The 12,690-nt window shown below is 36.2% G+C and overlaps 1 protein-coding gene across 1 annotated transcript in view; it reads left to right on the top strand.

The window, feature by feature from the left end:
- Nucleotides 1–897: 897 nt before the first annotated feature.
- Nucleotides 898–12,690, top strand: part of LOC306859385 (uncharacterized protein) — a gene marked incomplete at both ends in the record, with an annotated part of 53,340 nt that continues 41,547 nt past the window's right edge. Inside the window, one exon of the mRNA XM_079400399.1 lies at nucleotides 898–1,680. Coding sequence (XP_079256525.1) covers nucleotides 898–1,680 — 783 coding nt within the window. The remainder of the gene's footprint in view (nucleotides 1,681–12,690) is intronic.

The following is a 12,690-nucleotide window of genomic DNA, read 5'->3' as shown; positions in this document are numbered from 1 at the left end:
AAAGCAATATACACAACTTAGAAAATCTCATCTGCTTGATTTCTTTATCTCGTCACAAAAAGTAAATATATCATTGGCCAGCTCTTTATATAAAGTTGGACATATGTCAGTATACATATATACATAAAGCAATATATATGCATAGATATCCTATTATATAACATATAACAACTGTTTGATTGTTTGATCGTAGAAAATGTAAACTATATTATCGTCCAACTATAATACATGAAGAATAAAATGTTATAACCATCAAGATTTTTCTAAAAATCTACTTTAAAATAATTTGAAATGTATTGTGAAAGATACTTTGTAAACACACTTAAGGATAAAGATATAAGGATATCACAAAAAATGTCAAATAATGAAAACGTTTTTCAGTTTGTGTGTCGCATCTTTGCTCTTAAAGACTCATTTATCTTATTTCGGAAAAATAATGGAAACTAACCACTCTTTGGAGAAGTCCCAGATTTTAAGCGATTGAAAGTTTTATGAACCCTTGCTAATAATGCACATTTCTGTACCCATGATTCTCTGCAGAGACCCAAACTGTTACCTAATTGAAACTGTGCTATTTTTCCAGTAATCCCAATTAAGTTTACTCATGATCAGTACTGATTCTCATCCTCTTATCTCTTTGAACAGGTTTGCCTGATCAAACCCAAACCATGGAAATCACCCTCTGTGATTAACCGGACCTAAAGAGAGAAATCTAATCCCCTCAAAAAAAGCGGATAAGATGCTAAATGACCACTGAGACTCATGAAGAATAAGGAATTAAGAAGAGGAGATGAATGGAGCAGCCACCCACACAGCAAGACAGAGCGTGAGTGAAGGTCGATCTTATTGTTCTTCCCCCTGTGGCAAACATTGTGACTAATAACAAAGTGAGGCACGATGAGTAGCCATATCTGGGCTGCATTGCTCTTTCTGTTCGTGTGCTCAGAGCTCGAGGGAAGCAGTGCTCGTCTAAAAAGATGGAAGAGTGAGGAAACCACAAGGAAAGAAAGTCAAGTGGAGCGTCTAGACATGGAGAAAAGGCAAAGTGAGATGCCATTTCCCAACACAGCAGGAACACCAAGTTCGGCAAAGAAAAACGAGGATCATTTGATGATTTCACCAAAAAGCAACAAAAGCAAAATGGAGTCTTTAACAGGACTGCATCATGCACAGATTGAAGAAACTGCAAAATCGGAATTTGAAATCATAGTGACTCCAGTTTCGCTGTCTGGCACAAGTGTGAACACAGAGACTACTCCATATAATATGAATAATTATTATCCCAAATACAAAGATATCACTGAAATCACAAAGACAACGGTATCAACTCTTACCCCAGACTCCAAAATATCTAGAATATCTCAAGATCGTTTCATTCCCACTAAACTAACTCCTGCAGTAGAGGAAACTAAACGTGACAAATCCACTCTGGATAGCCCGTCGGATGCCAGAATGGTCCTTCTGAAGCCTCCGTCTCGGATAAATAGCAGCAGACAGGAAGTGCAAACTATAATGATGGGCAACAAGGAGTCAGACAGCGGTGGTGATTTCCACAGGACCTTTACTGGACCAAATCTGGATGAAATGCCTTCACATTCCCGCAGACGAAGAAGCTGGATCTGGAACCAGTTTTTTGTGATTGAGGAATATAGTGGACCAGAACCGGTGCTGATTGGACGGGTAAGGTAAACATTTGTGTAATTCATTGTTTATGCTTGCAGGCTAATTTAAAATAATGACATACTTCATTTGTTTCATTTGATGAAACGGTGTTTGCAACTCATTTTACTTCTGTAATCCAACTTTTTGAGTGAAACAAGGTATTCAAGATGAAAAATACAATGGATTTGTTATATAATATGAAAAAAGGCATTTCAGAACAGCTTTTGGTAGAAATTGTGATAGGAAGAGTTACAAATGCATATTTTTTGGAATAATGTGCATTGACAAATTTTTCACAATAAGACCAGGAAATTGTTGTCTTTAAAGGAGTGACTGGCTGACTCTGTCTTCTGTGGAACACAAAAGATGATATTTTGAAAAATGTTTTCATTGTTCATACACAGTCAGTGTCTTCAAAGAAAATGTATTTTATGTGAGCAAAAAAGAAATGCAAGATGAAAGAAATGCATATGCACTACTGGTCAAAACTTTGGTATAATTTCTTTTTTATATACATTTTTGAAAGAAGTCTCACCAAGGCTGCATTTATTTGATCAAAAATACAGTAAAAACTGTAATATTATGAAATATTATTACAATTTAAAAATAACTGTTTCCTATTTCAGCATCATTACCCCAGTCTTCAGTGTCACATGATCTTTGAGAAATCAGCCTAATATGCTGATTTGTTGCTTGATTATTATCAGTTATTATTGGTGCTTAATTATTTTTTAAAAAGTGTCCTTAATACTATCGGTGTTGAAAACAGTTTTTGCTTTTGTGGAAATCATGAAACATTTTTTTCAGGATTCTTTAAAAATGTTTATGGGCAGCAAATTAGCCTATTAGAATGATTTCTGAAGGATCATGTGACACTGAAGACTGGAGTATGCTGAAAATTCAGCTTTGCACCACAGGAATGAATAACATTAAAATACAGTATATTAAAATAGAAAACCATTATTTTAAATTTTAATAAGATTTCAATATATATATATATATATATATATATATATATTTCTTTTTTTTTTATCAAATAAATGCAGACTTGGTGAGCATAAGAGACTCTCCAAAACATTAAAATTCCTCTTTTGTCCAAGATTTTGGTTATAGAATGTTTATCCCTTTAAGGTTATATAGAATTTTTCAAAACTTTTTAAGCTTGCAAACAAGTCTGCACTCTCCTTGTTGCTAAGCGGGTTGCTTACAAGGTCCATTTGGAAGTTTTTTTTATAAATAAATCAAGCCTATTGCATTACCTCTGAGTTTATTAAACGTGGGACTTAGACAGTAATTATTAGATGTCGCCAGAAAAAAAAGACTGCAAAACACAATTACATGCTTGCTGGTCACATTTAGAAACACATGCACAGACAAAGGCATGCACTAAAAAACCCAGATGCTCGCGCACACTCTGCGGTAATGTGCTGCACTGGATGGATCGCATTAGCTGCGATTCACACTGAGTAAGTTTGCCAGCTGCTTATACAGAACACAAGGCTTAAAGAGTCTGGCGCTAAACCAACACGAGATCCAGAGAGCGCACCTCATAAATGTTGCATCCGCTTCTCTGCCTGTCACTGTGCTGACACTGTATCCGAGTAAATGTTTATTCGATGGGCCAGGACATGCTGTTGTCAGTGTTGTTGTTCATCACGCCGTGCCATTTACCTGTGCGCGATCCACAGAAGTGCATTGTGAATCGGTTATGGCTAAATGGAGGGCAACTGTCTCAGAGACAAAGCTGAACTTGAACGTTGCGGTTGCAAGGCAAAACGCGAGGCCAGACACAAGCACTGACATTGATGTATGAACTGGGAACTTTCCTATTGGATTTGTAGTAAAGCTATTGAATCTGTGGGTTGTTTAACATGACAAATAGGTTAGATGTTGCAGTGCAGGTTGAGACCTCATGAAATCAAAATGAGAGTCTAGTCTATTTCTGTTAGCTTTGAGGTTAATCTGCAAGCAAGCATACTTTTAAACGTTTACAAAATTAATGTAGCAGATTTATAGTTTTTATGCATTTTTTTGTCCAGTAAAATGCCTTCTAGAAATGCTCTCTACCAATTGCAGTCGACTAGCAGTAGTAGTTAATAACAGTGACTCCAGTTTTGCTGTCTGACACAAGTGTGAACATAGGTTTACTTCACATTTTTTTGAACAAGTATTATCCCAAAAATCACAAAGTCAATAGTATCATCTCTCAGCCAGAACTCCAAAATGCATTTTTTGTCTAATACAATCTTTCTAGAAATGCCCTCTATTACTTGCAATCAATTAGCAATAGGCGTGAATCATGTTTTCATAGCGACTCCAGTTTTGTTGTCTGACAAGTGTGAACACAGATTCTGCTTCATGTTTTATGAATAATTATCCCTAATCGAAAATATCCCAGAAATCACAAAGACAACAGAACCGCCTCTTACCCACAACTCCAAAATACATTTTTGTCCAATAAAATCCTTGTGGATATGCTTTCTACCACTTGCAATCGACTAGCAATAGTAGCAAATCATGTTTTCACAGTGGCTCCAGTTTTGTTGTCTGACACAAGTGTGAACACAGATTCTACTTCACATTTTATAAATAATTATTATCCAAATCCAAAGATCTCCCAGGAATCACAAAGACAACAGAACCGCCTCTTAGCCAGAACTCCAAAATATATTTTTGTCCAATAAAATGTCTTCTAGAAATGGTCTTTACCATTTGCAATCGACTAGCAATAGTAGTTAATAATGTTTTTGTCATGTAAACTAAAGCCTTTTCGCTATTTTGGCTAAAAACGTCTTGTTTAAATAAAAACAATCCGTCACAGGTGTTACGGGATTTAGTGGTTGTAGTAAAAATAAACAAGGATCACGAGAACGAAGTAGCATCAACACACTCTTTCCTTTAATGAACGTTAAATAACATTAAACTCAGGCCCAGACAAAGGGAGAACAGAGGACTAATAAAGGAACAAGAAAAAGAGCAAACAAGATGATTAATACAAAACAGGTGAATGGAATAAACGATGATTAACTAAACTAGGACAGGAAAAACCAAATAAGGGCAAACAGGAACTAAACGGAAACCAACACATGACAACAGGACAGGACATTGCATTTGTTAGCCAATTTTTTAAGATAAAAAAAAGTTTATAAATAACAAATTACCACTAAATGACCAATAATAAATAAGAAATACTATAGTATACTGTAAAACAGTATACTGTAAAACAGTATACTGTAAAACAGTATACTGCTCAAAAGTTCAAACTTTTTTTCAGCAAGGATGTATTAAATTGATTGATCAGAACAAAAGACTTCGACAGTAATGATGCTGAAAATTCAGCTTTGCATCGCAGGAATAAATTACATTTCAAACTATATTTAAATCGAAAACAGTTAGTTGAAATAGTGATAATATTTCTAGGGCTGCCCTCGACTAAGGATTTGTCTGGTCGTCTAGTAGTCGTTCATTTTAAGCATTAGTCGACTAATGGCACGTTTATTAATAAACCATTTAAATCATTATAATGAGCCTTTAGTTGCCTACATAGCCTAATAAGTGCTCAAGCGCACACATAAAGCTTGCCACAGCACACCGGCAGAAGTAATGATTATGAATCTGTCAGGGAAAAACAGAAAGGAGGCTGCATTAACATTTCAATAATTCACTGATAAACAAGTGCTTTCTTTGTTTCGGTTTAGATGAAGTCAGCAACACTGACTAGTCATCTCCGTGATGCGCCTGTTTCATACAGATATATATATGAACAGGGTACGATTTGCTGGGGGGGTTCCCCCCTTCTGCTCTATGCATCCCTGTCTCTGCTGAAATATTTTTTACATCCTGCAAACCTAAGTCCCGATCAATCAAATGATTCGCGATACGCACTTTGTAGTCCCGATCTGAATCAAATGATTCACGATATGCGATCCGACTGTCACTGGAGCGCTTTGAAACAGTGAATTCAGAGTTTCGTTACTGTGATACTGTGTTCTTTGCTCACTTTCTCTATATAATTTATTCGTTGTTTAAAAAAACATGGAAATTGAGAGAGCCTGTAGAGAGAGAAAAAAGTTTTCAAAAGCATCCCCCCCTCTGTTTTTTTCTCAAATCGCGAGTGTTTGGATGTCCTGCCCGATGTACTGTATTACCATAGACCAGCCATTAACGATCTGCGTGACTTCCCCAATGTGGATTTTTTTTTTTTCCAACTAAGCGACTAATTGAATTTTGGTCAACCAAGCATCTTCTGGTCGACTATTATGTGGACTATCTGTTTTTTTGCTCGACCAGTGCTAGAGGTGCAGAAAATGACACATTTCACCTTTAAGTGATTCATACCCAGCCTTTGCTCTACAAACACAAAGGAGCCATTTAGGTCCATTTAGATGTTACAATATCCTCCAACTATAGACATGCATATTGGAAGCAACTATTCAATATTTTATTTTCCTCAAGGTCAAAGGACCTCAAGGTCTGTATTCATTATTGAGAAGTCGAGTGTGCACGTATGTGCGTGAGTGTGTTTAGGTGTTTCATGTGATGCGTGCGTTTTGCCTCATTTGAACTCATTAGTGGAGGAATCACGCGTAGGAGAGAAATGCATGTGGTGTTTCGAAAGAACAAATGTGGACACTGGAGAATCAAAAAGTGGGAGAAACGGATAGATCAAGGAGAAGAGTGTACAACAGTGTGGATGAAAGAGAATGAGAAGCGGGGAGGGGCTTTTCCTGCTGGGAAACTCATCAGAGATCATTTCCCAAATTTCATTCTTTTTTTACCATCTCTTTTTTTTGTCTCTAAATTTGTTTTGTTTTTTGCGTATTGGATTAATTTCATTCCCACAGTGAAACATTGTAGTGTACAGACGACTGCAGTGGAGCAATTAAAGCACAAATCTGAGAGAGGATGATTAGGAGATTTACATAACAGATTTGAGAAGAGGTGAAAAAAACAAAGAAAATGGGATGCGGAAATACAGATTGAGGTTAAAGATGGTGTCTCAAATCAAATAAGTCCTGCTGCACTAGTTAATATAAACATCTCTGCCCTACAAACTGACAAACTTTTTTTTTTGATTGTGCAACTTGTTAAAGGAATAATTGACCCAAAAATGAACATTTGCTGAACATCCCGTGGGGACATAATTACTGATTATAATGACTTATATGGTCTTTTTATGCGTTGCGTTTACCATGTCTGCATTTGTGATCAGAGAAACAACAAAAAACAAGCACTACTCTACACTGCTCAAAACTCGCGTTTTAATCATCAGTGGCAGAAATGTACTTACAGGTGTGAGTCAGAAGCACCAGACTGTCCTTGCAAAGTTGGACTTGCCCCACTTTATAGAAACAGCCTTTGTGCAAGCCAGCACTGTAGCTTCCAAGTTCAGGAAATAGTCCTCCGTAAAATAGTTTGCACTCACTGGAATATTTGCATTGTACTGTTCTGGAACAGTGTTGTAAACACAACTTAACCACTGATTTCTAGTTGTGTCCTCTTTTGGAAGCCCAAACAAAGTAGTTTCGCTTTCACAAGGAAACACAGCGTCTCCAGGACATGGCGCCGGCGGCAGCAACAATACCACAGCACGAATAATAGTTACGCCTTCTTTCTTTGCGTGTACGTTTGGGCGGTGTTATGCAAATATCCCCACATCGTGACGTAGACATGTGGGGGCGTGTTTGAACGAGCCGTTTTTGGGGGGCGTGGCAGAGTCTTAACTTTTATAAAGAATATCTCTTTGGTTTTGAGACTTTAGTCTTTGCAACTTCAGGGATCTTATCTATGCACAAACAACTTGTAACATTCCAAAGAGAAAGGAAAATTTTAAATCGCATCATATGACCCCTTTAAAGTTTAAAAAGTTTTTTTAAAGTCATCTAATATTTTGTTATATTTCAGCGCTATTTCAGTTAATGAAAACAATTTTTAATAGTTTTAGTAACCAAAATAGTGTACAACACCCTTTATGCTTCTCTTTTTTTCTTTTTATTCATTAATTCAAACACTTTAATACCCATGGGTCTTATTTTAAATACCACTATCAGAGTTTCTATTTTTACATTAGACAAAACTTTATTTATTTAATTTGTTTATTAAAGCTACTAAAGTTTCCAGCCAGTAGCAGTGAGTGATTTTGTGTTTTTTTGTCAGTGGTGTTTGATAAGTACTAACCACATAATACAGCATGTAGATTTAATTTAATTTACACTGCAACGGCACACATAGTTACTATTACTATTAGAATAATGCACTATATGATTTGACGGAAGAGTTGTTTTTATCACATTAAATTTCACTTCTAGTCTACTTTGGTGTCTTTCATCAAATTGCTGTTGCCGCTTCTTCACATCATGCTTAATAATACCCTTGTACACACTGTAAAATCATAGCGCTTTAGCCGCTGACAACATGTCAACGAACAACACAGAATAAGAGCTTGTGATCATTTTGCACAGAATGGGAAAGAGGGCTGGAAAGTCTGGATGAGACAGTGGTTGAGCAGACGTGGGCAGCAGTTTGTGATGTTTCTTTTTTGCTCACATAACCCACTGTCTTGGCCTTCTCTTGCATTTTTTTTAGTTTTCTCGCAGTTTCATTGGTCATTGCTGGTCAGTTGCTAGTTTGACTAGTTGCTGTGTGTTTCACGAGTATGCAGTGCGTTTCACATGAATGGTCAAGTTGAACACTGCATTATGTGATTTAGCGCCTGTATACTGCACATTTTGGCAAATATGCATTCTATGCATTGAGAAAATTGTACTGTATTATTATGCAATACTATATTATTATGCAACTCCGGACACATTCAAGATTAAAACTCTGAATGCTTGCGCTGAAGGAGGCAGTGTGCGTTCTGTCAGCCTGCTGTTAGTTGACAGGTTTTTGGACGTCCAGTTGTCACTGTTTAGTATGCATTATTACTGAGCAGGGAAAGCTAGAGATGGCTCTGGGGGTCCTGAGCTGGAGTGGTGGGTTTATCGCTGCATGTTTATTCAGGCCTGGCACTTTTGGAAGCTTTTGGCAGCTCTTTGCTGTGTGTGTGTGTGTGTTAAGCTGAGGGTCTTAATTTAAGTGTAGGCTGTAAACCTGCCCATCACTGGACCATGGGCAGAGCTGAAGCCCCTCTTAGCATGTGGTCAGATTCGACACACTGTCTGTAAGCAGCACAATATAAATAAAATAAAATAATATAAAATAAAATAATATTTTTTAATAAATGATTTCAATCATTATTATAAATCATCTATTTATTGTACTGTATGGTTTTATTTGTAAATATTTTAAAATGATTATATTATATATATATATATATTATCATATATCAATTATTATAATATTATTATTTTATTTGTACCACCTTTTTAGGTTGTTGTTTATTTTTAATGATGTGAAATAAATAAAAAGAGAATTTATTTATTTATTTTAATTATTCAGTAATTAATTTTTAAAAACATTTTGTTTATTTGTTCATTTATATCACTGGCACCTTTGCTTTGGCCATATAGACTAAAATAAACAGAAGAAAATAAATATTTCAGTTACTCAGTGATTATTATCTAATCATTCAATAATTAAAATGTTCATTTATTTATTACATTTTTATTTATTTTTTTTATTTGTTATTAATATTATAATTTAAATTTTCCACCATCACTGGCATATTTTTTCTATTGTTGTTTCTGTTATTCGAGTTGAAGCTTTGAACTTTAAATAGTAATTGAAGGAACACAAGCAAGTGTTGCATTAAACATGAAGTGTGTAATCTATTATTTTCAGTCATTATTTTTGCGTTTCATTTGAAAATGCAAGCCAGAAATCATACACTTAATTTGCAACCCGTTTCACTTCTGTAATGTGACCTATTATTTCAACATGTTCAACAGGGAAAAATGTAGGCTGGAGCTTTTTGATGAGTTGCGCACAATAAGACCAAACCAGTAAATAGGGTCCATTTTGATTTCATGTATGCTTGAAATAAGTGTGTTTGTGTGCGTGTTTTAACTGGTTAGAGTAATAGGCAGTGGATGTGCTTTGACATCATGGTCATGCTGTGTTCTGGAACTCACACACGCGTGAACGCAGACCGCTCAGCCCGCGGCTTCATGTAGCTCACCACAGAGAGCGAGAGAGAGACAGAGAGAGTGAAAGAGAGGCTCCTCTAAGCTGCTCTTTGATGCCGCACTCTTTTCCTCGTCTGACACACAGCAATGTTTACTTTATTGCCTCCCAAAATCAACCAAGCGTGCCTCCTGTGTGACCCCCTCAGGACAGGAAGTCTCTCTTGACTGCAGGAAGTGTAAATCTTTCCCACTTCACATCACTTGCAGCTGAATTTGTCTTTGGCTCCGTACTCATAGGAATTCAAGGATGAATTCCCTGAATTTCAGAGAACATTTGTCAGTTTGTCGGGTTTGGGAGCGCTGTCAGCGGGTTTGTAAATATATTACAGAAGCTCCAATCTTCCGAAATGAAACAAGGAAGACTGTGTGATTGTTTTCTCTCCGTTACGGGTGTTGCTTGTCAGATTGTATGATACGACCCCAATGAGATTTTGGGTAAGAGCCAAGGCAAGCTGTGCGACATCACTGTGTGTCTTTTATGTCAAACTGTATGAAATATGTCTTAAGACAGCTCACGATTGGCAGCGTTTCATGTTTATTAATCATGTCACGTTTTGACATCCTCATTGATACGTGAAATTGAAATGGTGCTGCACAAACTCAAGCAAGATTTTGGCTAATGTTAGCAATATTTTTTACTGCTCATTTTTTCTCATTTTTTAGAGCATCTACTCTATATGGCAAGGCAAGTTTATTTATATAGCACATTTCACAGACAATGGTAATTCAAAGTGCTTTACATGAAAGAAAGTAAAATAGTCATAAAAAATGATGATAATAATAATAATATCGATCACAGCAATAAAAATAAGGAGTTGAAAAAAGAGAAAACTAATTGTAATAATAATAATAAAAACAAGAAACTTAAAAACAAATATTCTCAAGCTTTGTTCAAACTCTTCTGCACTGAGCGGAAAAAAAAAACTTCCAAAACACAGAACTAGCATAGTGCTCATTCAACAAATGCACGGCTAAACAGATGAGCTTTGAGTCTGGATTTAAATGTGGCTAATGTTTTAGCACATCTGGGGGCTGTTTCATAAAAGACGTTAAGAAAAGCAGGGATTAAAGTCCAAAACCTGACTTGAAATAACCTAACAAATCAATCAGGACTAAAGCAGTTAGAGCGCTGCTGTGCGCATGCGTGCTACAGAGACGGAGTAGAATAGAATAATAGTGCAAGAATTCAGAATAAAATATACATTCTGCTAAAATATTTGTTGTTGGACATTAAATGTGACACGTAGAATTTTAATCCTACATATAAGTGTATTTTTATGATAGCAGTAACTGTAAATCAAATGTAAACTGGCAAGAATCTAATTTGGGGGGTTTGTTAGTCTCTCAACATATGGACAAAAGTATTGGGGCACCTGACCATTACACCAAATTTAATGGCATCCCATTTTAAATACATAGACTTTAATATGAATTTGGTTCCTTCTTTGCAGCTTTAACATTTTCAACTCTTCTGGAAAGGCTTTTATTTCGAAGTGTTTCTGTGGGAATGTGTCAGGTATGATTTTGGACGAGAAGGCCTGGCTCAAAATCTCCATTCCAGTTCGTCCCAAAGGTGTTTGATGGGGTTGAGGTCACAAATCACTGCGGGCCAGTCAAGTTTGTCAGACTCATCCAACCATGTCTTTATGGACCTTTCGTTGTGCACTGGGGCACAACCATGCTGGAATAGAAAAGGGACTTCCCCAAACTGTTCCTACAAAGTTGGAAGCAAAGCATTGTCCAATATGTCTTGTTATGCTGAAGCATTAAGATTTGCCTTCAATGGAAGTAAGGAGCTTAGACCAAACCTTGAAAAACAGACCCATACCACTATCCCTCCTCCACCAGACTTTACAGTTGGCAGTCAGACAGGTAATGTTCTCCTGGCATCTGCCAAACCCAAACTTGACCATCAGACTGCCAAACATGATTTATCACTCCACAAATGGGTTTCCACTGCTCCAGAGTCCAGTGGTGGTCTGCTTTAAACAACCCCATCCAACACTTGGCATTGCACTTGGTGATGTGAGGCTTGTGTGCAGCTGCTCGGCCATGGAATCAATCTATCTATCTATCTATCTATCTATCTATCTATCTATCTATCTATCTATCTATCTATCTATCTATCTATCTATCTATCTATCTATCTATCTATCTATCTATCTATCTATCTATCTATCAAGGCTTTTCAACCTTTCTTTTAATATATATTTATATAATATTTTTTTAAATATTAAAAGGAGTTACATTAATTTAATTTAATTATATAATTATGTTCTTACATTGAAATTCAAATTGCAATTCTGCCTTATTATTTTTTTTTTATTATTATATAAATATATACAGTATGCATATATAAAGCTTCCTCAGTTTGGATTCAGTTCAAATGCAGGAGCTAAAAAGGAATTCTCAATTCAGTTCTGAATGGTACACACTTTATATATACATATATATCAATAGTATTTTAATATTTTACAGCTGAGAAGTAAGATTTTATATGATACACTAAGTCCTTTGCATGCCATACAGTCATTTAGATGATTGTAAATGCCTCCTGACAGCTTTATTCAGTTTCTAAAGATCTGTTTTTAGTTTCTGTTGCACTGGTTAAAATTGCCCGACAATCTCGGCATAATTGCAGACCCGCTGATCATGTCCGTCCTTTCTCTCTAATGTCAGAATAAACATGTTTGTCTCTCACACTCCTCAGTTCTGCCGGGTCTTGCTGCTCTGACTGGTGCTAATATCTATTAGAGCTGATTTTGAGATCTACCCGAATGCTTTGTTCTGTGTTATTCTCCCTTTCTTTCTTCAGAAGAGCGACTCCTCCTCTTCCTCTCACTGTCACACATACATACTCTCTTTGACTACAAATGGCTTCAGAGTGCACTAAAGAAAAGCA

Source organism: Barbus barbus (assembly GCF_936440315.1).
Source record: "Barbus barbus genome assembly, chromosome: 40".
Lineage (NCBI taxonomy): Eukaryota > Metazoa > Chordata > Actinopteri > Cypriniformes > Cyprinidae > Barbus > Barbus barbus.
This window is presented reverse-complemented; position numbering and strand designations above follow the sequence as displayed.